Genomic DNA, 25,938 nt, shown 5'->3' with positions numbered 1-25,938 from the left:
CTTAAGTCATGCACTAGGGGAATGGGTATAGATACAGCTTATTTGATCTTCCAAAAAGACTTATTTCATGTTTGCAACGGAACACCCTGGGCTGTTCCTGCAGATCAAAGGTATCTGGATCCCTGGATCAAAGACTACTGGTGAATTAGCAGTGGGACCAAGGGAATAGAAGTCTCTTCATCAGTCCAGAGATCCACCTGGCAGTAACAGCCACATCCAACTCACCTTCCTGTATCTCACCTACAACCCGCATGTTAACGGAGCCCTGCAGCATCAATTTCAGAGTCAAGACGAGACAATTTACAATACATAATGATATGTCTTTATTTCATCAACAGAAATGGTGTCTAGACAAAATTCAGTTAACACTAGCAATTCAAATGAATGAAAAGGGTCGGGTTTTTTTTTTTTTTCTTTTTTTCTTTTTTTCTTTTTTTGCACAATACTGTATTTACAATGAGTAAATGACATTTTAAATTCATTAGTTCATAGCAATGCTTTCTTCCAAAAAGGTAAAAATTCTTAGTAACAGAGAGTAAGCATCAACAGCCACCTCATTTATTTATACAATAAAAATCACAAGAAACCACAGTCACCTAGAAAAAAAAATAAAGACAAGCTTAAGAACTAGTACAATAAAATGATGCATTGAATTAAGTTACATTAATCGCATAGAATTTGTGTAAAAAGTATGTAGAAAAAACACCTGATGTAACCTGTTACAGTCATTGACCAGTTATGAGAGGTACAGAGGGTTATACAGGTAGATATGTGTGAAAACTGTCCATACTGTTTGACCTGGGGAGGAAGAGAAGAGGGGTTGCACCCCCTTGCATACACTGATAAAACCCTGTTTTGAATATGGCCTCTGAAGTTTGTAAGGCATATATAAGAGGTGCACTTGTAACCAACTGGTTCTGGAACAAACTCTTAGGGCATCCCCACCCTTGAAATCAAAGGTGATGCTTGCAACTTTGAGTAAACAACCACACACCGAATATCACCGAAGTGTTTAGTATCATCCCTGCTGGTCTGAGGGATCCAGAGAACTTCAGGCAGAGCAAACGCCGCAGTGAGAACAGGACTGAAATCATGCACTTTTCTCTCACATCACAGATGCGGAGTACCACCAGCCTGGGTGGGGGCTGCCAGCCACAACCCTCAGCACGGGGCAGATTCCAGAGCGTGGGCTCCTCTGGCTGCAGGGATGAGCCCATCGTCGACTGCAGACCCCGCCTGGTTCCCTCCAAAGCGGGAGGGGTCATTTGGGTTTGTAGCCTGGGACCATCTCTGCTTCTAAGCAATCAATGAAATCAAACACTGCCAGTTCCCATTTCTATTTTGGGATGCTAGTTTCTTTCTGCATGCCCTTAATTAGGCAAAAGGGACAACAGTGGCACTGCATGAACTTTCACTTGTGGCAGTTACTTTCACTTATGGCAAGGGCTCTGCCCACAGTCACTTAAGTTTGTATGAAAACAGGAGTCATCCAACTGGCTTTTTAGCAGTCGTTTGGCTGGGGTTGGTTTAAGCTTATAAAAAGGTATTTTTAGCATTCCTTCCTGCCAAAAAGTGATTTTCTTTGCAAAAATGGCAATATTATCCATGTAATACCTTAAAATGCTTATCAATAATTGACTTCAATATAAATAATACCTATCTTGGTGGAGTGTAGGAAAATACTGTACACTTAGTCTTTGCAAGTAATGCCATTTAAATTTTGAGAGTAAAGGGAGTAATTATTCTACAGACCACCAACAATAGATCTTTTAAATATACACACAGTATTTGAACATATGCATATACACATATATTGTATTCTACAGCATCAGACCTGATGCCTGAGTCATAAAATACTCCAGGGAGTATTATAAATATACATATATGTATTATAAACAGGAAAATACACAAACACACACTCTGACTAGAATTATAGATGTATGTATACATACATACATACACGTATTTTATGTATGGATGCAAAATTAATTTGGACTGTGTTGGCAGAGACAAAACTGAAACGAAGTCAAAATCTGTTGAGAAAATTTTTAACAGGAAAGAGAGCAGAAACTCTTTATGTTAATAGTTTGAGTTTCACCTCACTTCTGACAAAACTAAAACTGCTCCATACTTAGCAGATCCCTTCCTTATGCAAAGCCACTGCTCATACTGAGCTAAAACTTCTCGAGGCAGCCCTAAAATAGAGACTTTTAAAATGCTGTAGCCACGGGCTACAACATTCACCCAGAGGCACCTTCAAAAGCATCTCAGATCAGGGACAAAAAAAGGTGGAAGCAGCACTCCTTGTTGCAATGGTAAGAGGATGTGAAGTGGAGCAAAATATGAGCCTGTGGGGAGCTGGCAGATGTCCACTCCGTCTCACTGCAAAATTCACTATGCGTCTCCTATTCTGCGAACGCACCCCTTGCTCTCTCTCCACTACCACAGCAGTGGATTACAAGACACAAGGTGAGGAGGATGTGGTGTTGATTCTGGAACGGCAATGCTTCACCATGCTTTCTCCTAGTGGATCAGTTTTCATTCTATTACAGGATTATAGTGATTCCAGCATGCAGATTTTTTTTATTTACTAGGCAATTGTGAAGTCACATATTAAAAAAATTAATTATATATATAGGCATTTTAACTTCTATTTAAGCACTCTTTAGGATACAGACATGATGAAGTGTCACACTCCAGATTAACAACCACAGTATCAGCATTAATCATTTCTCTGGCAGGAGTTAATCCACTTAGCAAAGTTACATATCTTGTTCCCACTCTCCTTTTGAAAGAGAAGTAGCAGTTAGCCTACTAATCACTGTGGCTTGCTTTTGCAGCACATTTTACTTCCTTGGGAAAAAAAATAATACAGGGATTAGATCCAAAAATATAGTGCATCTTAAAAGCAGCATATACCCTTAGAAAGACATTTAATAAATTACTTGTACAATATATAAAATAATAGTTTCATACTGCAGCATCAAACTCTTGACGCCTGAGTCATCACGTTAGGAAGTCAGTGATATAAATACTGGGATCTCCTGATAACACAGTCAACATTTTTTGCTTTTGTTTTGCTTGTTTTCTGTTTTGTTTTCACTCCTTTTTTTTAAAAAAAAAAAATTTATTTTTTCACTACCTTTTTGTTCCAGAATCAGCTTGCAATGAGCTTTAATTGTGTTCAAGGCACCCCCAGAGAACGCAGAGAAACAAACACATTATATAGTGTAGTACTCACCTGACAAAGCATAACAAGCCTAAATGAAATGAGGTTTCCTGGCAATACAAGTATAGCAATGGCAGAGGAAAAGGAGGACTAGATACAGACTGGACAGAGCTCCAAGGACTCACATGCCCATGGGAGCAGAGCAGTGCTCATTGCGGAGATGGGGTCTCACCGTGCCATTCCCAAGGAACGCCCAGCAGGAGAGATGCTCCCATGTATCCTCTTTGACAAACACAAAGAGATTCTTAAGATCACAGTGACCACTGGCCAAACTTTTAGAATTCTGCAGTCAGATTTTTTTTTTTTTTTTTTCACTCTTTCCAATGATATTTTGTGGTCATTTGGTTTGACCTAGTGAGACAAGAACGGTTGGGTATGTAAACTGACGTCCAGGTCTGAAACTAATTCTCCCAGTATCTTCCTTTAACGCTAGCCCAGTAACTGCTTTGAAAGCCACATGGTTCAAAATAGCAAAAAAACCTCAAAACAAAATAGAAACATAAAACAACCATCACCACCACCACCACCAAAAAAACCCCACTGAAAAGCCATGATACATGTAAATATAGGAAGCAATGACACAAAATCAGCCACTTCTAATGGGAAAGAGTGAAATCAAACATCCAGAAAAGCTTGCAGGGGAGGGAAAGAGAGAGATGAGAGAAAGGTTGAGGAAGAGACACTTAATTTGAGCAGTGGTTTTAAACATCAGTTCCCAAGGTAGAGGAAATCAAGAGACCCAGCACCAGTATGAGGCCAGGTCAAACCTAAGAGCTGCAGCGCAGTGGGTTGTGTGGGTGGGTTTTTTAAACCATTGGAATGAGGTCAAGAGTACCAGTTGCACATGAGTTGTTAGTAGAGTAAATCTTCATGTCAGGAAGCAAGTTAAAACTTGGTTTTATACTCATAAAACATTCTATCTATTCATATATATAGGAGGTCACTTAAAAATAAAAAAGGCAACAGAAAAACATATTTAAAATACTGTGTCAGTTGACCCTTCCCTCCCGTCCACCCCCCGCCCCCCCACCAAGTAGCTATGACTCTATAATGTGATTCACATTTAGTTTTAAATTCTAGCTTTCACCATGGTCTCATAGAAACAAAACTTCTCTGCGAAGCACAGAACTGCTTTGCAACGTCAACAAATTCAAAGGAAAATCAAATCCCACCTCCCCACCAAAGAGTTTCTCAGTGAAGTTACCTGCAAAGGATGGTTGGGAGGGGGTTCAGATATTTTTAGGTTAAGCTCTTTTAAAAAGAAAGGACAACTCCTCCCCCTTTTTCAACTGTGTGAACTAGGAGTTTATGGCATTTGTATATTTTTGAACATTTAAAGGTAAGGATTTTGTACAGTAATGATTAATACTTAAACATAAATATTCTCCTACATTATATACTAGTTTTTCTTTGTACATGCGGGGAAAAAAAGTATTTTCAACAAACATGGCACATGCTATATGCATTTCCTCCTCAGCAGCTTGGCTACAATTACAATAGTTTGCATGAGGAGGATAAAAGCAAGACTTTGTGGCGAGTGGGCGACAGTCCATGAGCACAGTCTGAAGATGGAAGAAAGTGGAGAGAGGGAGCTGATTCCTCCTCCAGGGTTCAAGATGCTGATTTACTTGAGTGCCTCAAAAAACCACCAGCGCACACCTCTAGTGTAAACGTTAGCACAGAAGACCACATTATCACTTAGTGCTTCTGAGAAGCTGCTTCCCCACACTTTTTTTTTTTTTTTTTTTTAAACAGGTGTGAACAGCTGGTCATTTTTTTTTTTTCAGTGAGAACAAACAATATCAGCCAATAAAGCACATGACAGTTGTCGTCGATAAAGCCACACAACCTGGCACACGTAGGGCAAAGAACCACAAAATAAAAACTCAGTACACTTAGAACAGTAATAATTATTAAAAAAGCATTAGGAGGTTGTTCTTCTGTCTACACTGTACATACAGATGTTATGCTTGGAAAGCTGCTGTCTCACACAGTCATAACATGAGTCAACATTAAGATACAAGTCCAATACAGTTACAACTAAGCCAATTCACTGAGTAGTCTCCTTTGAGACAGAGTTCTTTTAGCTGCAGTTTGTGCTGAGGGCAATGCTGCAGGATGAAAGGATCCTGGAACACAACAATTTGATGGGTAAGTGACCAAATCGGGTGTTGGCAAACGTATGTTTTGCTCTTAGAGGATACAGTGCTAGCTGGACTTCCATAAGGAAGTCAAAGTCAACAACTAGGGGTGTGATCCTGCAACTCCGCCAACCTAGGCAGGATCACTGACTTCACCAGACCCACCTCTGCAATTTGGGTCTGGTGGGGACAACAGGTAACGTCTGAGGACAGCTGAGGTCAGGCTCTGGGGACTAGCCGGAGCAGCATTTGCTTCCATGAGTAAAGGATGCAGAGTGGGGCTGGAGAAAAAGCCCCCAAGTATATTGACGTGATCTCTGTTTGCTTTACTTCGTGGAACATTTGATGAATTGATCCAGTTGTCAAATACACTTTTCTCTAAAGAGTGAAATATACTTTCCCCTATAAGACTCCAAAAGCATCATTAACAGCACTTAAACTTGGTTTGTGAAACAGAAAGAAGTCTAAATATAAAAATAATTCAAGCAGATTCTCTTTACAAATTGTATAGTGAATTCAGTATTTGGCAAGACCGTTTTTACTACGTAATGAGCTCCTGAGTGTTTGTCTATTAGATAAAAATTTTCTATTTCCTTTAAGCTATAAAGCAAAGAAAACCATATACTCAAGTTATTCTGAAGTCGTGACTTCATTTATGAAAAGAGGTTTGACCAGAAACTCAGTGCAAGTGGCAAAGTTGACCATTACTGTACAGTATCTGCAAGAAAATAAAATAACTCCACATTGCTCGAGTGGCACAAAATGGCTGTGCCAAAAAAACTGTCTATAATAAAATCTCAAATAAGTTTCCGACATTAAAGTTTTATAAATAAGTACAAATTGAATGCTATTGCTGAACTGCGAACTGAGGAAAAAAATTATCGTGTAACAAGTTACCAAACTAGTTCTAGCATCAAAGACAAAAAGGAATGTTGGAACTTGTTTGTACAATAGAAATGAAAGCTTCCAGTTTGTAGGATGAGAAAAATTGAGGCATGCAGGGACTCTTGCATATGGATATATATATTTTATATATATTATATATAATATGTACAGTTTAGCTATAAAACTTTGATGTGTAAAGAAGCTGTCTTCAATGAAAAATTGAACATTCAGAGGAAATTCCTGAGTTAGGGTTTTGTGACATGGGCCACTGAGAAAAAAGCTGCGGTTGGGTCCTCAGAGGTGTTATGTCCATCCCTGTTAAGATTGAAATCAACATACAAAAACAGACAGTGTTGCCACTGCTTCGTTCCCTGCCTGAGCAAGGGATAGCACCATTGTGAAGAGAACTCCTGCTTGTAGAGAGGAGGGAATACTTAAAAACAGTATTGCTGCTAAGACCACTGTAGTGTGCACCAAATACGTTCTTCTAGACAACAAATGAACACTGCCACTGGCTGACTGAAGAACACCTGACCAGGTGTAACGTTAAGGTTACGAGTCACTAGGTGTAATCTTTCCTAGGCTGTTCATCTGTTGTACATTTATCAGTCATTTCCTGACAGAAGTCTACTGTGACCGTCTGGCTGCTCTGCTCTGGTGGAAGCTCTCTCTCGGGGTAAGTACCTGCGTCAGCTCCATCCAATCCCGCGCCCGCCGAACAATTCTCCGAGATGTTGTTGGGCAGCCAGGGTGCTCCCAGCTGCACCGAGCCTTGCTCCGAGCAGCACTGCATGCTCTCCCCGACGCACTGGGATGTCACCAGGCTCTGCTCCACACCAGCTGGGGTGGGGCTGATGGTGGTGACTGGCTGTAGATCCATGGGTCTGAGAACAGGGCAGTATCGGTGGAGAGCTTGGATCTGCTCCGGGCTCTGCATGTCTCTACACACTTCTTGGGAAAGACATGAGAAGTTGTCTAACAATTCTCCCATGCTTGCTTTCAGCTGGTTCCTTTCTGAGAGCAATTTCTCTTTCTCACACACCTGAAAAAGAAAGAAGGCATCTTAGGCTGAGGAAATGTCATCAACTGCCTGCTTACTTTGGGCATGTATCAGCAAGACTCCAACATGTCACACCTGTTTTCATATGGCCAGAGGACAAGTCACAAAGACATGAAGTATTTGACCACCACAGCCTGTGTGGACAGTAGTTCGGGAACCATCTGGAGAAAAGCATTTGAACTGGAAGAGGATAGAATCCCAAGTTATCTCCACAGAACTGTTCCCTTTATAAAGTAAGGCTGCCTGACAGATGACACAAAAGAACTCTGAACAAAACATTTTGAGGGAGAAGTGCCATTTCCCACCTAATCAGCAGGAAAACAGGTTAATTCCTGAAGTGAGAATAAGCTCCTGATGTTCACCCTTGAACTGTCAGGTTGGTTGCTTAGGCTGGGTGCATCCCCTGGAGCTCCGTTACCACCAAGAGAGATGAGTTTAGATCTCTTCTTCCTCAGAAGAGAGAACCTAAGTGTGCTCTGTGGCCTGCACCACGGCTCATTTTCTTATGTTCTAGGGCTTAATGGTTTGGGCTCGATCTAATACAGATATTTTTATGAACCCAGCCTAAGGTTTCACCTCTAAAAAATGGTGTTAGCTCAGTGTAGACTGACTGGGATGGTCCTGCTTCTCCTTCTGTCTCAGGCAGGTGGGCATACAGCTCGAGAGAGTAGACGAGATTTTGTAGAGTACCAGAACTATTTCCAGAGCTGAGCTGGCCCCAAAAGCAGCACAACCACATATCTCACCTAGTAACACTGCTAAACCCAAGATGTCTCAGCATCTGAGGTGTGAAAGCTCCACAACTCAGATAATCCAACTATGGGTGGTTGTTGACAGCTGATAGTATTGCCCTGGGTCCTGAGCCCACACTGGAAGCATACAGCTGTGTGAATGCGAAAGAGAGCAGAGCACATGAAAAGAACTAACTGCTAAAATATTGATAAATCTATCAAGAAAGCATAAAAATAATAAAAAAATAAACAGATGCTCAAGTGCATCTTGAGATGATGAATTATGGAGGAGAATATGCTGTGAGTTTGCAGGGAAAAAAGGGATTGTGAGTGGGTAGACGAATGAGTGAGAGAAAGCAGGCGAAAAAAATTACCTATCAAACTCTGTGGATACAACCATTTCACTCACTGTCTGCTGTGAAACCATCTGTGCCAAGAAGATGGGTGACTTATAGTAAGTAACTACAGGGGGAAAAGGGGTCTTTCATAAAAAAGACCCAGCCAAGGGAAAAACCCTCAAACCACAGCGCCATTATGTAATTCATGAGACTGGAAACTGCTGATCACAAAGTGGACAGAATATAACAAAGGAATTTCCAGTAGTCATGTGTTGTGTGTTTGTTCTTTTCCCTATCCCTCTGTTCCAGCTCAATGGGCTGCATACAAGGAGAACAACCAGTCTTACTATTGAGTAAGATTGAGGCAAAGAAGGCATTAGGTACTTCAGCCTTTTCCTCCTACTTTGTTGCTATGTTTTTCCTGTATTCAATAAAGGATGGAGGTTCTCCTTGGCCTTCCTTTTGCTGCTTGTCTGTTTTTTTTTAAAAAACCACATTTTTTAAATTGTCATTTACAGCAGAAGACAGATTAAGTTCTAGTCGGACTTTTGCCCTTCTAATTCTCTCCCTGCATAACTTCATGATATCCTTGTAGTCCTCCTGAGTTGCTGCCCCTTCTTCCAAAGATAATAAACAAGATAATAAACTCAGTTTTTTCCTTGAGTTCCAGCCAAAACTCTCTGTTCAGCCAGGCTGGTCTTCTCCAGTGTCTCATATTTTGGCACATGGGATCAGCCTGCTCCTGTGCTTGCAAGATTTGCTTCTTGAAGAACGTCCAGCCTTCCTGGACTTTTCTGCCCTTCAATACTGTCTCCTAAGGGATTTTCCCAACCAGTCTCCTAAAAAGCCCAAAGTCTGCATTTTGGAAGTCCAAGGTGGCAGTTCTGCTGACCCTCCTACTTAGTTCTCAACAACCAAAACCTCCATCATTTTGTGATCACTGTGCCCAAGAAGGCATCCAGCCATCACTTCACGCACCAGCCCTTCACTGTTTGCAAACAGGTCCAGTGGGGTGCCTTCCCTACTTGGCTCACTCACTGCACATTGCCAGATATTCAAGTCTCCTTTGCTAAACGTAAACAACTTTTTGGGGGGAAGAATCCTGCACCTCAAATGGTTTTTGATTCCTCAAACTGAGCAGGGATCAAGTTCACTTATGTGCCTTTCAGTCATTCTCCTGAGTTGTGTGCTTGTGGTGGGGAGAAGACTTAAAATTTTTATTTTGCCTGTCTACAGTTTACTACATCAGACAAGATGTAGAGGTACAAGGCTGAATCACCTCCTGCTACTAGTCCAGCCCTCAGTATGCCGCTCCTGAGGCTCTGGAGAGTGAGAGACAGGAACTCCCCATCACCAGCTCAGTGCAGAGGGACAGGCATGTGCAGCTAAGACTGGACCTGTTTCTTCTGACAACCTGATGAGGATCCAACCACTCTTTAACTGTGCACAACCTCTGACTCACCCTGTACACACTGTGCATTACAATCAGTGCAGGAAGCAGTTGCTCTCTATTTTGTTTATCTTTGTTGTGTTGTTTGTTTTGCATCAGTGGAGCACTACTCTGAACAATGTTTTGATTTTTCTTTTTTTTTCGCCCCAGGGCTTCAGCAGCACAGCATCTGAAGGCTTCACAAGCCTTGACAATTCAAGCCTCCCAACAACCAGCTTGTGAGGTCAGTGTCAGCTCCCTGTAACAGACAGGAAGCAGACAGGCACAGGCAGCAAGTGAGTAACCCAGAGTCAAGCGGCTTTCTGCCATTTGTGAGGTGATGGTAACTCAGCTCCTTCCAAGAGATCCCTGCCTCCTTCACACTATGTTTCCTACAGTTTGAGCAGAGAACAAAGCGAAATGAAGCACGACAAACCCCACCTGAGGTGTCCATACCATGACTGAAAGCGAGAGGAATTTTCTGAGCAGCTGCTTGGCCTCGCTCCAGTCACCTCACTCCCTTACACTGAAATGTGGCGGCACTGTCTTCTGTGCGTGCTGCTCATGAATGTGCCAACTGACTGAACCCACTGAAGTCTGCGCTCCAACTGCTGTTGGCGCTCTGCAGGCTACAGTGCGAGGGTGAGCTGGGCTGCGGCGAGGGCGGAGAACTCACCAACTTGCGGATTTCACATTCGAGGTTCTGAATACAGTCCAGTTTCCTCTTGCGGCAGCGCTGAGCTGCAATCCGGTTCTTGCTGCGCCGGCGGACATCATGGATGAACTCGAGCTGCTCTGAGGTTAGCTTGTGCATCTTTATCATCATCTGGAAATCATTCCTTGGAAGATCTGTGATTTGATCAACAGGAAAAGGAAGTTTCACCTAAAACAAACAAAGACAAGACAAGAGCAAAGAGTTATATTTTGCTTGCTCAATGCAAGCTGAACAACAGTGAGCGTAAGGAAGATTATCTTTGCTGCCACCCCCTCAATAAACAACAAACCAAGTTTTACATTGAGCAAGTTCTTCCCTCGTGGCACATTGTGGAGGTCCAGATGGTAAGGATAAGATGATAATCGTACTTAAATCAGCAACACATATGAATCCAAGATAAAAATTTAATCCTTCTACAAAGCCTTAATAAATTATCTCATTGCATTAAAAGAAAGTTCTGTCCACTAAGAGACACAGCCTTTTGGAAAGAGTGAAGTACCTTGCTGCTATTAAATTCAAACTAGTTTCAAGGAAGGGGCTATTACCACAGCAGGAAACATGTCTCTGCTTGGACTGCAGGACTGAAAGTTTGATTAAGTATGAGGTTAAAAATACAACCTGATACCTCGAGTGGATGAAAAATACTGTATTGCAATTAGAAAAGGTCATCTAATCAGCATTTCAACTGAGCAGTACACTACGTAAGAAGAAAGGGTCAGAGGAGTGTGATGCTATCGTATCCTGCTAAAATATATGCATTTAAAAATAAACCTATATATGATGACACTCTAATATTCTTGCAGATTAAAGAGCACTGAAATCGTATTTCTTGAAAAGATCAGGGTCTGATCTCAAGAATCCTAGCAATTATGAATTAAAGCAGAGCAAAACACAAAGCTCACAGCAGTCTGAAACAATGAACACACTGTGTCCAAAGCTGGAGAATGGTGGATGCACTCAAAGCCCTTTCGTTTCTTTGCCCCAAATCTAGCAGCTTACTCAAATCGAAGCAAGCCCCTCTCCCTAGAAACCTTGCTTCATTGAGAGCCTTTGACTGATAACGATCAAAAACCTGATGTTTCTCAGCCAATTGTTGTATTTTGTGGTCAAATAAGAATCAGCTGACAAAGCTGAAGGAGACGGAGAGTAATTCAATTGACCCCTTTTCTTTTTGAGTCATACCCACAGTGCCCGAAAGATGGCAGTAACTATTTATGTTTCTGTCCCCGTTTGGTACACTCGAACCCCTGGAACAAGGAGACTATTCTGCACACAGGCTATCAAAGAAGGGAAGTTGCTCCAGCCAAACGAAAAATATGGCTTGAAAACATTCCTTTGATATTTAAAACATGCAGGTCTTCAAATGGTGCACTTAAAAATTATTTGGAAATAAGGAAAGTAACAACATGGATTATAATTTATCTTCTTCAGAGAGCTGAGCTGTTCAAGCAGAACAGTTTGCTGAGGACACACGTACACCAACACACAGAGGTGGCCTCTGGCGTGGACAGTCACAGATCCTCACCAGGCACTGGAACTTGCCAGTAACCAGCTCCTCATCTTGTTTATGGGTGCTCTTGGGTGTTTCCTTGTACCCTTCTAACATTGCTTTGTGCCTCGCCGAGCCTGGGGTACAAGAAGTTCTGTGCAAACACCCACCACATTCTGTCAGATGGCTTCATGCCCTGAATGCTCATTCATGCCCCTCTGCCCCACGTGTCCAGGCATTGCTTTGTTACACACTACTTGGCAGGTCAATTTAAAGCAGCAAGGAATACCAAACAATGCCCAAACCCTCCCAAATTCTTGCTTGTACACACAAAAGCTGATCTTAGGCACAGTGATGTGAATGACCTTGTTTACAGACTGCCAGTTAATAACATGAAACCTGTTTGATTTCCCCGCCTGAGCCTTTGGATGGTCAACATAAGCTCAGTGTCACCTGCTTTTCTCTCAAGCTTCAGGCAGGGTCTGAAAACGAAAACAACCAGTGCTTTCCTCTGAAAGACACCAGTTTCACTGCAAAACCAGCCCTTTCCTGTTCATAGCTTTTCCCTTATTTTCTTACAACCAAAGCAGAAAACAATGTTAACTTTATTTCTCCCTAACTCTCCCTTTCAAAACTTATTTACATGCAAGGAGGAGACGTGTTTGCAGCTGGAATGGGAATGAAAGAGGAGCAATTTAAGTATGTCAGGTAGAAGTTGCTGAAGGGAAATGGGAAAATAAGTAAAAACATATTAATTTAAAAAAAGGGTTTGAAAATAAAACCACGCACACAGCGGACCAGGGACTGCTATCGGTAATTCCAGCATAATCCCACTTCTGTCACAGGCAGCACTGCACAGGATTAAAAATGTGAAAGGGAAAGTGGAAGTGAGTCAGACTCATTTCCTTCACCATTCACAGCATTTTTATTGCCTGTCTCCCTCTTCAAAATCAGCTGTCAACTGAAAAAAAAAAAATACCAACCCACCGAGCTTCTGGCACGGACACAGTGAATAACTGCACCGGAGTGTTGCTGCAGTGAGAGGCTAAAGTGTTTTACATCTGCACAGGGCAAGACTCTCAGCTGCTATTTATCATAACAGAGTGGTGAGTCATTTTGCTAGAGCCTGCAACTGTGCAGTGGGTGGGATTCATCTGACTCACCCAGAGCTGCCTGAAATGATGGGTTGGGACTACCTAATGTCCTGGTCCCTTCGGCGAGCAATGCTGCATGGCTTCTCCCTCCTGGCTGCAGGAGTGGGCTTAAGACTCAGAAAAGATTCTGCATCTTACAGTATCTATGGGAGGTGAAAGAAACCTTACCTGAGGTGTCTGAGAAAGACAGTCAATCTTTTCTAAGATATGAAAGAAAACCCAAACGAGTACGCTTTCTCATAATGTCTTCTTCCTAATTACTATGACTTTTCGTTCAAACTATTGCAAATTAAAAGTGTAAGTGGGATCCCTGCTCCTTCCAAGAGTTACTCCAGCCAGAGGTAACCTCACAGAGCTCCAAAATCTTCCCTTATCAGCACAATTACTCTTTCCCTGCATTTTTACACCAGCAGCACAAGGTTGCTTTCCACCACACAACAAATAAACTGGCACCTTCTACCACCACTGCAGACTCCTTCCCTAGCCCTGGCTGAAGACAGCCAATCCACCCTGGGGAAAAAGGAAACCTAGTTAGGATTTTGGGGCATTCCCCAGCGCCCACCCCCATCCTTATTAGCATTAGGATGCTTTGAGAGGCTAAGTCAGAGCAGTGATCTAGACAGACAGGGACAACGACTGACTCAGCACATGCAAGGCCCATATATAACCAATTAATTCCTTCAAGCTTCACTAGTTAGTGCCAGCTTGGATCACATGCCAGTTACTGCTGTTCTGCTCATCTATTGTACTAGTTACTGTTGCTGCTCTCCCCTGCCCCCGTTTTTATTTGGAATAAAGGAAAGGACCAAGGACCTGTATTCACTCAGATGAATGTCAGCTCTTGGGAATTTCTTTATCCTATGAGTAACTTTAGCTTTTTCATTCTTTCTTCACATCTTAATTAAGACACCATCTCACCCTAGCCAAGTGCTAGTAAAGGCAATGAACTTCCCAAGTCTCACTTTAAGATAACAGTAACTAAAAGGACAAATATACTATCCATAAGAAAAAGCAACCATCATGTTGTGAACATGGGAAGGTGGAACTCATTGTACCAGTTGGACAGTTGCTCCAGAGCTGTAAGAAAATAAACCTGCTGCCTTAGTGCCCTCAAATCCTGAAAGCCTCTGACACACGAACTTGCTGACTCCTTGGAAGGCTCCGAGGACCCACTCAAGCAATACAGCCCAGGGGCTTAATCATATTAATGTTTTTTTTTTTTTTTTTTTTTTTTTAATGCAGAAATGGGTACTGGGCTTCACACAAAAGAGTCCAAGACATTAATGTTGTGTTTCCAAGCATCTTCCATAGCATAAAAGTCTGTCTTCCACAAACATTCAGGAAGAAATTCATTCCATACAGGAGCTGAGGTATGTCCGCTTCTGTTAGGGGCTCAACTGTCTACAGGGTATTTCAGGCACCACTTGTGGTCCTGCACCTGTGGACCTAGTCTGGTCCCCCTGCAGACTAGGGACCTATTCCTGTCCTGATTTCACCTGGACAGAGGCTGTGTAAGAAGCACAAAGGTAACAGGCCATACTTTGTGTAAGGGATGGCCAAGATGCATTTTCTCATCCTGCTGTCTACTGGCACAGGTAAAACTTCCAAAATGCCTCCACTTTTCAGATGTCAACTACACCGAGATGGCAGAGGACAGCAAAAGGGGAATGATGAGCCCAGGCAATGAAGATCTACCACCATGTGAACAAACCAGGGTCTAAACTGTCCCACTTCAGCAGGTTCCACTGCAGACAGTACGCTCCATCTGACACAAGACAACTAATGGCCCTGTAGTGGCATGAGGTCAACTCCAGACTCACCTTGTGAAGGCCAGGAGAGGTGTTTGCGTTGACAAATGCTGCCTGAGAGGGCACTGCTGTGGACCTAGTAGAGGCAGCCTGGGTAACCTTTTGATTTGCCTCCTGCCTCTCAGAAGTGGGAGACCAGGCTAATCCCACGGCTGAGTGCTTTAACCCAGCAATCAGGAGATGTGGGTGCGGTTCTCATCCTTTAGCCCATGACCTGGAATTGTATTCAGACCACACACTGCTGGTGCTTAGAATGCTGGGCTGATGGGCTGACCTCTTCCCATTCACTGCCTGCAGTGTCCCCAGCTTCCAGCCCTTCAAGGGGCACAGCAGTATGATACCCTGCTGTTTAATAGGCTTCTCTGAGACAAAGGATAGCACAGAAACACAGAGAGAAGCCACATGTGCACTTAAGAACGGAAGATCAGGCAGTGAAATGAGAGGGGATAAAGTACAGTATTTCCCTGAAAGAGCTGCTTTTGCAGCTCAAGAACTGGAGCACTTCAGGAGCTCATGCAAGGTCTTCAGATCAGGGTATAAAAGAATTTGCTGTAGTGCTCCACAAAATAATACAGCGATTAAAAGGACCCTCCTGAAATTTCAAACTCTCCGTGGTGCTGTAATCTAGCAATTCTTTGCTACCAGTATGGAGACCATTCCCACTGAAGAGAGGAAAGAAAACCAAACTCCCATGAAATTTATCTTACAAGATAACATTTATAGAGACACTGAGAAACAATTCCCAGTCCTCTGCTCATGCCATCAGAAGAACACCTACCAGAAAACAATCCGAAGACTAATTTTTCTCATTTTCAAATATGCAAACCTTGTAAAATCAGGAAAGCTGGAGTGACTGATCATCAGATTCTGGGGAGGCATCACATACCACAGCAAGTTAAAACCTTCACATGTATTTTTCTTGGTTGCTCTTCTTTCCACGCAACATTTTTCATTGAGCAAGAATATTAAGCAGTGACAGTCTCAGATTAGGTAACTTGGCATAGTTACAGTAGATTTCTAGTCGGGCAAATTTGTTTTACTCCTCTTTTCTGGGGCTCTGACTTGCAGTACTTTGCTAAGCACCAGCAGATGAACAGACAAAGGGTGGCTGCCTGTCACTTAACATGGAGGGGATTCAACTCTTGCTGAAAGTTATTTACCTACAATGTTCCCAAAGGTCTAATTGCATTAGTTTTCCCTTTATGAAAATTTCCTTTGAAAAGTGAGTTACTAACCCAGGCGGGAAATTCTTTTGAAATACAGATGAAAAGACATCGAATGCAATTCTCTAGATAGTAATAGTTCTTGGAAAACTCCACCTCTTACCTCCTCTTACCCTTGTTTACTTTTTTCCTCAGAAAACTCACTTATCAAATTAGACTGAGCTGAGATTTCTTTTTAATTGGTTTAGTAGTACAATATTTTTTACAAATTTTATAGCAGATAAAAAATTCTTAAGTACTTGCTGAAGAAAAGGAATACCAAGAAAAGTAGGCAGTGCAGAAGTTTTTGTTCCTAAGTAGGTTAACAGATTGACAGACTACTTCCTTCTCAACAATTCATTATTTCAGGGCTTATTGTTTTGTTGTTGCTATTTTAAGCAGGATTGTCAGAACCTGCCTGTAAGCACTGAGCTTTAAGTCTTCTCTCCGGCATTTTATCTCAGTAATTGATTTTTCATAACCTGTGGAGGCCTGAGAGAGCTGAGTGAAAAGAGCAACACAAACTATTAAATATTTCTGTGAAGTCCCAATAGCTCTAGTAACAGCCCTGCTCCTGCAATGCTGTACCATGGGTATACCCTTGCACTTGCTGCTTCTTCAGGAAGCCTTAACAAAGGGAGACCTCAGAAGAGTCTTGGTGGCTCCAGGAAGGGAAGCAATAAGCAAGGACATCCTGGAGAAGATTTACCAGCGGTGTTCCAAGGACTGCCACCTCCTCTGACAGTTGTGACTGCCATCTGCATCCCCAGTAAGAGGGAAGCTCGTCACAAGGTGGGGTCACTTTCACCCCCACGGCATCATGCTGAGCCCTAGCACCCCGCTTCTGGCATCAAACAACTTTGGCCATGTGCTCCTGAATGGCATCTATCTGTGGGAAAGCAGAATGCCTGAAAAAACAGACAGAAGCCTTTCATCTACTTCTCACACTATCAATACCCCAGCAAATGATGTTTTGTGCCATTAATTCTGGCAGCGACAGCACTCTGGGAGCCAAATCAAGACCAAATAGGTCCAAATTCCAGGGGAACTGAGCAGCCCTGTGAGATAACTGATGGTCAGAGTCCACTAGGCTTATTCCCATCATGCCATCCCACCCCAACAAAAATTGATCTGCAGCAGAAGAAACCTGCATGGCCACTCTCCAGAAGGGCAAGCATGTCACCCCCAGATATCTTATCAGGTGCTTTTTTAATAGAAGCCCAGTTTTGATATGGAGGGGGAAGGGACCTGTCTGTGAAGTCATCAGGACAGGAAGAGCAAAGCAACAATTTTAGGAATGGAGAAAGATTCCCATGCAGCTTGCAGGGAGGTGAAGAACAGAAAGCTGTCCTTTTCAGACAGTTGTGAGTATCTCCTGCTGTTTTAATCACAGCCAAACTGCTAAAAGCAGGTAGAACAACTTATACAAGAACTTCCTGCTGCTGTTACATATTTTCTACTGTCTGCTTTAAGATACCCTTTACTGAGGTTTCCACAGCAGCAGATCTTGCAGGATTGCAGGATACACACCACAAGTCACTGTATTAATACAGTATTGTTTAATGAGGCTGCAAAGCCCGTTCTTGTACTGGTAACAACCTTCAAAAGATCAAATTTTAAACAAAATCTCTACCAAAGTACTGGTGTGATCTATTTACCCTTGGCTTGTTCAGGATAGTGCAGTACAACTTCACGGAGCATTAATTTCTTCGCCACACTTTTAACGCCAAGCAGTCCTAATCAAAATACCCTGGGTTAAAAAAGAAAGAAAGAAAGAAAAAAAAAGGCAAAAAAAAAAGCGCCTTATCAGCAGTCTCAGGGAGAAAACTTGCTCAGCACAGTTTAGAAAATTTTCCCCAGAGAAAACCATCAGCAAAACCAGGAGTGGAGCAAACCTTTCCTAGCACTGTCTCAGAGCCAGATGTCTGCCTGCCAGCAGCACATCCAGATGGCTTCCTATAGCTGCCTGTTTGCTCCTTGTGTGTCCGTCCTCTCATCCGTGGTCTCTTGCACATACATATTCACACACCTTTTTTCTGGGAAACCACCACCAGTCCCCTGTAACCTTCTAATTTCACTCTTCCGGGCTCATTTTTGCTGCAGCGTATTTCCACACAATTAGGTAATTATGACAGCTAATTAATTATCAAACCTCCAAAGGCTAACCTCCGCCCTCTGCGCTGCCTCATGCTGGGCAAGCAGCACGCATGGGTGGAAATGGATGGTCCCTGGTCCCTGCTGCCCTCTGCCCCTTGTAACAGCAGAGCTCCACTGAGTAACCCAGCTATGGCCAAACAGAGCTGCTGTAGGGCTTCCCAAATGAGATCTTCTGCACGGTACCCCAGACAGACTCCCAGAGAGACTCTCCCCTCCGCATCATCCCCTACTTACGACATGAGGACAAAGAAGAGCTGTCCTCTCAGAATCACTGGTCCAGTGTGACCAGGGATTAGGACACCAGAGGCTCCCCAGGCCTTCTGTAAAGCTAAGCAGCCAACTAAAGGAAGCACCCACATCTATCTGAAAAAGCCTGGGATGTAGCTGGAATAAAGACTGAGGGAATAGAATAAAGTTCACTCTTTTCCTCCCCACTCCATAACTAAGCCCACATGGTTCTGAACTGGGTGCTCTCAGCATGTGAATCCCCCAAAGCTGCACTTGTTGCTCCCCACACTGAAGCACAAGCTCTCAGTGGAGTCTTTCAGCATTACTAGAGGAACCTGATACGTGATTTCACCCAGATGTTCTCTAGGTCATGCAGATTCCTGATGAAACTCTGTGAATAAACATCCAGTCTTTTCCACTTTATAGGCTCCACATCTCCTTGATTTAAGCCTGCCCTCAAACTAGTGACTTCACACAGTTTATATGGTCACGGTTAGCCAGTTATCACTGCAGCATCTTCAGCTGGCCCATCTCTAGTTTTAAAGAACTCCTTCTCTTGGGAGAACTGTATGGAAATTGACAGCTTGCTCTTCAGCCCCACATCATTCTCTTGTCATTCCCCTAACAATCCTGGAAATTAGAGGATAACCTCTCTAAAACCATTCGTGCCATGGCTGCTAGAGCTCACCACCAAACAAAATGTCACAGGCAGGGAACATGATCTCAAGTTGTCACATAATAGAGGCAAAACCCAGTACCTGAACATGCAATGCACATACACAAACATACACATGCTAAGATAAGTTGAATCCCATTCCCACAGCACAGGGTGGCCAGCTATGCAATTGTTTGAGTAATTTCACACCCCTGCTGGCAACATGCAGCGTGGCTCTTCAAGCAGGCTGTCCCACCCTTGGTGTCAGGAAAGGAACAGCTTGGGGTTGCTCAAACACACCTGCAGCAACAAAAAGTGGATCTGGAACCAGCTCAGCATATTAAGAATAAAGAGCAGTGCTTTGTGCCACAGAAGTGGGTGAGAGTGAGAGAGGGAGGAAGACAGGGCACTGCTGGCAGACTCCTAAGCACATCAATGAACTCTCATCATTCAGCAGTTTGCTGCTTTCCCATATCCAGATTTTTAGGATTGCCGAACACCTCGGAGGTCAGGCAGACCTATTAATGTGAAGTCAACCATGCGCACTCAGCTGATGAGGGTATAACCAGAAGTTACCCTTTGCCTCTATAAACAAAGAAAGTGCTGGGGAAATGCGAAGTCATTTGAGAGAATCAAGGAGCGATTAATTGGGTCATAACAACTGTGATATATGTACTTATCTTAAATCCCTACCTCATGCCCTCTGTCTTGCACAGGACATGATTCACTGTCTGCTTCTGAGAATGACCCAGACTCATCGCTGGAGTTTGTTCCATAGGATGGCTCACATTTAATCTGGGCTCGGACCGGGTTGTACAATCCATCCCCCACCACGCCGGGCTCCTGGTGCTCGGGCGCCAGGAATCGGGGGCCTTGGGAGCAAGGGGAAGAGGAGAGCTCGCAAAGACGCAGGCTGCAGGGAGAGCCGCCGCTGCCATCCTCTGCGTACGAGTAGGAAGAGCACGAGCTGGAGGTCCTGGTTCTGGTTTCCAGAGGAGGAGAGCGAGGGCAAACTTTAATTGGCACCGGACAGCTGGTGTTCGGCCGCATCCTTCCCGGCAAGTGATCGGCTGTCAGTCCGCTGTGCGAATAGCTCTGAGAGCTGGGGAGAGACTGGCTACCACCGGCCCACAGACCCTTTGGCACAGTCTCAGTGAAGTCTTTGTCCAAGCTGCTCACACCAGAATATGAATGCACCGAAGTGTTTACTTGGTCACAAGCATTTGAAGAGAATATAACACTCCTCCTGTCCAGTTCCCCTTCTTGCTTACAGAGAGTTTCAAAGCCGGGCCCCCTGAGTGGTGATCCCACTGTGAAGTTGGAAGCATCCTTCTGCATGGCATGGGACTGTCCATAGTTCCCTGTGAAAGGGACATAATCAGTTTTGTGGTCACCCTGAGTTGTCCCTTTTTCAAAAGGGCATGCTGGACTCCTGCCAAAGTGCTGTTGGGAAGTGCTGGGGAAGCCAACCAAATCTATGCTTTTTGTTCTGTTGAAGAAAGACCGCAAGCAAGAAGGAGAAGACCCACTTTTTGGCCTGTCAACGCAAGTGGGGCTTGGCTGTTTCCTGTCCATTTCAACATCCCCTTCTTTATCCCTGATGTCAGGTTCATCTCCAGACAGGCAAAGCGTGATGCTTTCTTCATCGTTCTCTTCATTCTGAGGCTCACTTTTTATCTGCCCCATAGCAAGTCCTGATTTGAGGCCATTTCCAGAGCTCTCTTCACTGAATGTGCTTGCAAAACCTGAGGTACTGATGTGTGATGTGTTGTAGACATTCTTGGTACAAGCAAGCTGGTATTTCTTGTATCTGGGGTACCGTGTTACTGCATCTTTATCCAAATTGTCCTTGCTATCTCTCAGCATGTCAGAGTCAGGCAGCATCCCTTCGCCTTTGTCTGCTCCAGCAACAGTGGTTTCAAAATTGAAGGGCTCTTGGTGCATCCTCTCCCTTGGGCAAGATATTTTTGACGTCTCCGATTCCATCGTCTCCTCCTCATCTCCATCGGAGTTCTCCTCATCGTGCATGCGCTGACAGGTGGTATCTTTTTTGCACAGGAACAGGCCATCTTCGTTGTTCAGCAGTTGTGTCTGAAGGAAGCTGAAGCAGGAGTCCTCCAGGTTGTGCATGCGCAGGAACTCAGCGCAGTGGATGACCTCCTGGATGTTTTCTCTGCTGAGTAACAGCTTAGCAGTGTAGGCGAACTGTAACAATGGACCAAATCCCCTGACAGTGACCTGCAAAAAGAGAGAGCAAAATTGCCAGCGTTACCATCGGCTCTTTCTATCATCCCAAGTCTTTCATCATGTAGTTAGATAAACTAACAGATCTGGCATTCAGAAATAAACACTGCTCAGCACCAGCTGTTCTTCTGTCACACCAGCAATGATGGTACATCGAGGAACTAGCACTGCTCCCTTTACGTTGCTCCCGTACATCACTGTACAGGCTGAACTGAACACTGTTTTTTCCCAAGTATCTTGAAGATCTATGAACTAAGCCTCTGCCCTAATAAAAGACTGGCAAAACTAGCCTGGACACTAAGTCTTAGCTGGACTTCATTTTAACTGCACTACAGCACCCAACCACAAAAACCTCAATTCCATTTCGAGTCTTCTGGTCTGATGGAAGGTCCAACAAACAGTGGTTTCAAGCTTAAGATACCACTTAAATCCAAAAAGTATTTTGGGAAGGAAACACTTAGTATTACAGCAAAATTCAACAGTAAGCATCTTTCTGCCTCTTTCAAAAGCAAACTATTTCCTTTCTATTTCTCTTTTTTTTTTTTTTTTTTTTTGCAAGCTATTGCTGAATGCATAATAGGTAAGTACAGACTGCATAACTTTCCTCCATCCCATGGAGATTATTCCCCTCATACTGCTCCTGATTTTAGTGAACCTGAGGTACAGCTAACAGAAATTAACATTTACAGTTCAAATGATGGAAATTATTCTGAGTCCCACCTCAGTACTTAATTTCCCACCATTTTCCTTGTAGAAAGAGTAAAAACTGTTTCCAGGAGAGTTATCTCCAGTCAAATGTTCCAGGTCTGACTTATGCACTGCTACTCATTTTCTTTCCATACCATCTATGTTTTACATTAATATACTATATATTAAAAAATACACACTTTCCCCCCTCCCCATTTTTTACAGTTGTATCTTTACATAAAGCCATCAAATAGGTTGCTAAGCCACACTGTAAACTATAGATATTGTCTATTTTTGACAAAAATACTTGGACTGCCACTAAATTCTGTTAAATTTTTTTTCTCCCAATGGGTATGAAACAAAGGGATTAGTAAAATCATTCTTCATGAAGCAGCAAGAGGCTGCTTCAGAACCACAACTCACCATCAAGGATTAAGGATTCTGCACAAGAAAATTCAGTGGTTTGGCCACAAGGTTGAGATTTGGAAGAACACAACCCAATTTCCCATTGTACCAACTACCTACTACATGACCCTGCTAAGTCCCTTCAGTCTCAATTCACTGAGACACCTTCCTGCCTTTCTTGCAAATAGCACTCATTTATCTGAGTTCCCAGTGCTTTGAATACCAGGCAAAAGCCTCTACATGGGATTCAGCACAGCCAACACCTGCATGCCTGTGTGAGGTTGGGATGCACAGCCTGCAACCTCCTTCTGGATGCACATATCTCTGGTAGGCATTCCCAGCTCAGTTTCTTCTTTTAAAACAAACAAGAGGAAGCATTGCTGCCTCTTTTTTTTTTTTTTTTTTTTTTGCAAAATGGCCTAAAGACAGGAGGGGAACCTAGAAAGTAGGAGGCCAGGTTCCTTCCCCAGGCTGTCAGGATTGAAACTCCCATTTCCCAGCTCCTCAGAAGGGTATATTTGGTATGGTACGGTATATCGCTAGAGGACATGAAGAGAAATGATACACACACACTCTGACTCCAAGGCAAAAGGCTAACTTTATTATGATGACCTCGCATATATAGATTCTGGACAATGACCAGGGATTGGAGAACAAGGTTACCACCGCTCCATCCCACTGGCCCGGCCAGAAGTCAATCAGCTGACCCTCATCAGAAAGGAATGTGAAAAACTACTCTTGTTTATGTTACAAGCATAAGAAAACTCGACTACAGAATATAAACATTCAGAAGGCTAACAAAATACAGCAACAATGGTATGGTATGGCATGGCATGGCATGGCATGGCATGGCATGGCATGGCATGGCATGGCATGGCATGGCATGGGATTGGGATGGGATGGGATGGGATGGGATGGGATGGGATTGGGATTGGGATGGGATGGGATGGGATGGGATGGGATGGGATGGGATGGGATGGGATGGGATGGGATGGGATGGGATGGGATTGGGATGGGATGGGATGGGATGGGATGGGATGGGATGGGATGGGATGGGATGGGATGGGATGGGATTGGGATGGGATGGGATGGGATGGGATAGGATGGGATGGGATGGGACGGGATGGGATGGGATGGGATAGGATGGGATGGGATGGGACGGGATGGGATGGGACGGGATGGGATATCCTGAAGGTGACTTGCTTTTTACTATTCTTCCAACTGAATTAATGCCACTGAGCAAAGAAGCTGCTCAAAAGGCTGGTGAGCCATCAGACCATGAATTTGCAAAGGTCTGATTTGTGACTAGAGTGTATTTGAGTGAATTATTTGGTTCATCTCAATGAAAAGCCTATAAAGCCCTATACTGCCTCAGGACCAGTGGTAGAGTTCACAGATTTTTATAGAAAATCCTAACTTCCAGAAACAAACCTTTGTTATTCATAGACCTGTATTTATGATGGCGGATTATGAAGACACTACAAGTGGTGCAGATTTTGATGGGGAGAAAAATATTTTAAAACACCTCTAAAATTGCTCCCAATAGCTATTCCATCCATAGTATTACTGCTCTATCTGCTATTTTGAGAAGCAGTGCATTTTCATGCACATACTTACACACTTGCACGTTCCCATTTTACGATATGCCTCTGGTACAGAATTGCCAAGATTTACAGCTGGCTATTAAACGAATCTCTGCTTTATCAGTGTTACACTTTCTGCCTATTTGTTAGATTATCAGCTCACTAAAGGCCTATCTGCATTTTATCTATGCAGCATGATTAACAAAATTGCTCAGGAACTTAATGAGCTACTCGCAGGCTGATGGTAATATCTTCAGTGGGGGGGCTTACATATTGCTGCATATCTTGTAAGCTCGGCAGCAGAGCAGGTCTGCAGGGGCTGAGCACACACAGCTCTCCTGGCAGTGGTGTCACTTGGCCACTAGGTGGAATGGCTGGAAAGCAAATTAAAATAATTTTCTGTGCTGGGCCATGGTTTCACCTACCTGCCTGCCTGCTGCACTCTGCACAGCCTCGGGCTGACTCATACAACCCCACAGCAAGGCTGTCTCCCACGCTGACACAGGCTTTTGCTCCAGGTAAATCACCACAATAACAAACAGCAGCAAGGCAGCTCTTAGAGCTGCTCTGGGCAGGATGTATTGGAAACAGCACAAGACGCTGCCGTGGGCTCCCCATGGTGCCCAGCAGACGCCTCGTGTGAAGGATGATGAAAACACCGAGCAAATGTGTGCCTTGACTTCCTTCGGAGATATTACCCAGTGACACAACCTCCACTCTCACAATCTTCAGATCCAAAGGGGGAAAGTTTCTTTTCAAGCACCGGGCGCTTGTCATTGCCCTCCGGCAAAAATCTCTCTAGTGCCAATTCTTGAAAGTGCACAAACAATAACTTTGGAAACAAACGGGTGCAAAGCTTGCTGCCAAGTGTGAAAGCCAGCGCGAGCTCTTCCGCCTGAAGCTGTCTAAATATTGATTCGGCTCCCATGGCAGGTTCCCTGCCTCGGCCCCACCAGTTTTGGGACTGCTTGCATCTGATGCATTCTGGCAGGAAGGCTGGAATCGAGCCACTGGAGCGTGACTATGAACACCACACGTTGGGAAAGAAAAGGCTTTGAAGCTGCAAGTACTACCACCACACAGGCATTTCTCTAGGAAGAGATAAGGACAGTCTTTTAAAATTATTTGATCTGACTGATGCATCCCAGTGAAAAAAGTCAGTTAAAGCAAGTTGATCTACGCTTGCAGAACGAAAGAGATGATTTCTCTGCTATAACAGCCTTCATTTACACGTGAGAGAGACCTTTGTTGGATGGGTAAAATCCATGCCAGCAACAATCCCAGGGTTTTTTTTCCTCTATTGAAAATAAGATGTCCAAGAGTTGTTTGCTTTTAAACCTTATTTTCTGTGTAAATTGATGTTTAAGCAGGCAGGTCAGTTTGTGGAAACCTCCACCAGGCACCCTGTCCTAGCTCATATGCCAAGTCACTACTTCCCTGCCTTTCAATCTTTTGCCTTATTCCAATTTCTATCCATTTCTATTGTTTAAATGGAATTGACTAGCTACTAGAAAACCAGGTAGAGAAAAAAGTAAAGCATACATATAAAACAACAATGCTCACACAGAGAGAAAAGCAAAGATCCTAGCTTATTGGAGGCTTGATTTCTTTCCCTTATGTTTCAAAGCAGGGCATGAGAGGACTTCTCCTATGTATTTGGAGCATGCCAAACAGCCCACCAACACTAAGGATAAAGCACTTTATTTGTCTTGCTTCTGTCCTCAGCTGGTCTTGTATGCATTAAAGCCCCTCTAGTGCACAGAAGACATGGGTACTGCAGCCCTACCTAAGGTACCTG

General features: G+C 43.6%; 1 protein-coding gene across 8 annotated transcripts in view; it reads right to left on the bottom strand.

Annotated features, from left to right (window-relative positions):
- Positions 1 to 299: 299 nt before the first annotated feature.
- Positions 300 to 25,938, bottom strand: part of BACH2 (BTB domain and CNC homolog 2) — a 190,165-nt gene continuing 164,526 nt past the window's right edge. For all 8 annotated transcript variants that reach the window (XM_040058016.1, XM_040058013.2, XM_058419668.1 and 5 more), the window contains 3 exons: positions 19,915 to 21,459; positions 10,490 to 10,696; positions 300 to 7,297 (listed from right to left, as the gene is read on the bottom strand). In XM_040058016.1, coding sequence (XP_039913950.1) covers positions 6,818 to 7,297; positions 10,490 to 10,696; positions 19,915 to 21,459 — 2,232 coding nt within the window. In that variant the 3' untranslated portion in view covers positions 300 to 6,817. The remainder of the gene's footprint in view (positions 7,298 to 10,489; positions 10,697 to 19,914; positions 21,460 to 25,938) is intronic.

The sequence above is a fragment of the Hirundo rustica genome, chromosome 3 (assembly GCF_015227805.2).
Source record: "Hirundo rustica isolate bHirRus1 chromosome 3, bHirRus1.pri.v3, whole genome shotgun sequence".
Taxonomy (NCBI): Eukaryota; Metazoa; Chordata; class Aves; order Passeriformes; family Hirundinidae; genus Hirundo; species Hirundo rustica.
Note: the sequence above shows the minus strand (reverse complement) of the source record. Positions and strands in the feature narration are given on the sequence as shown.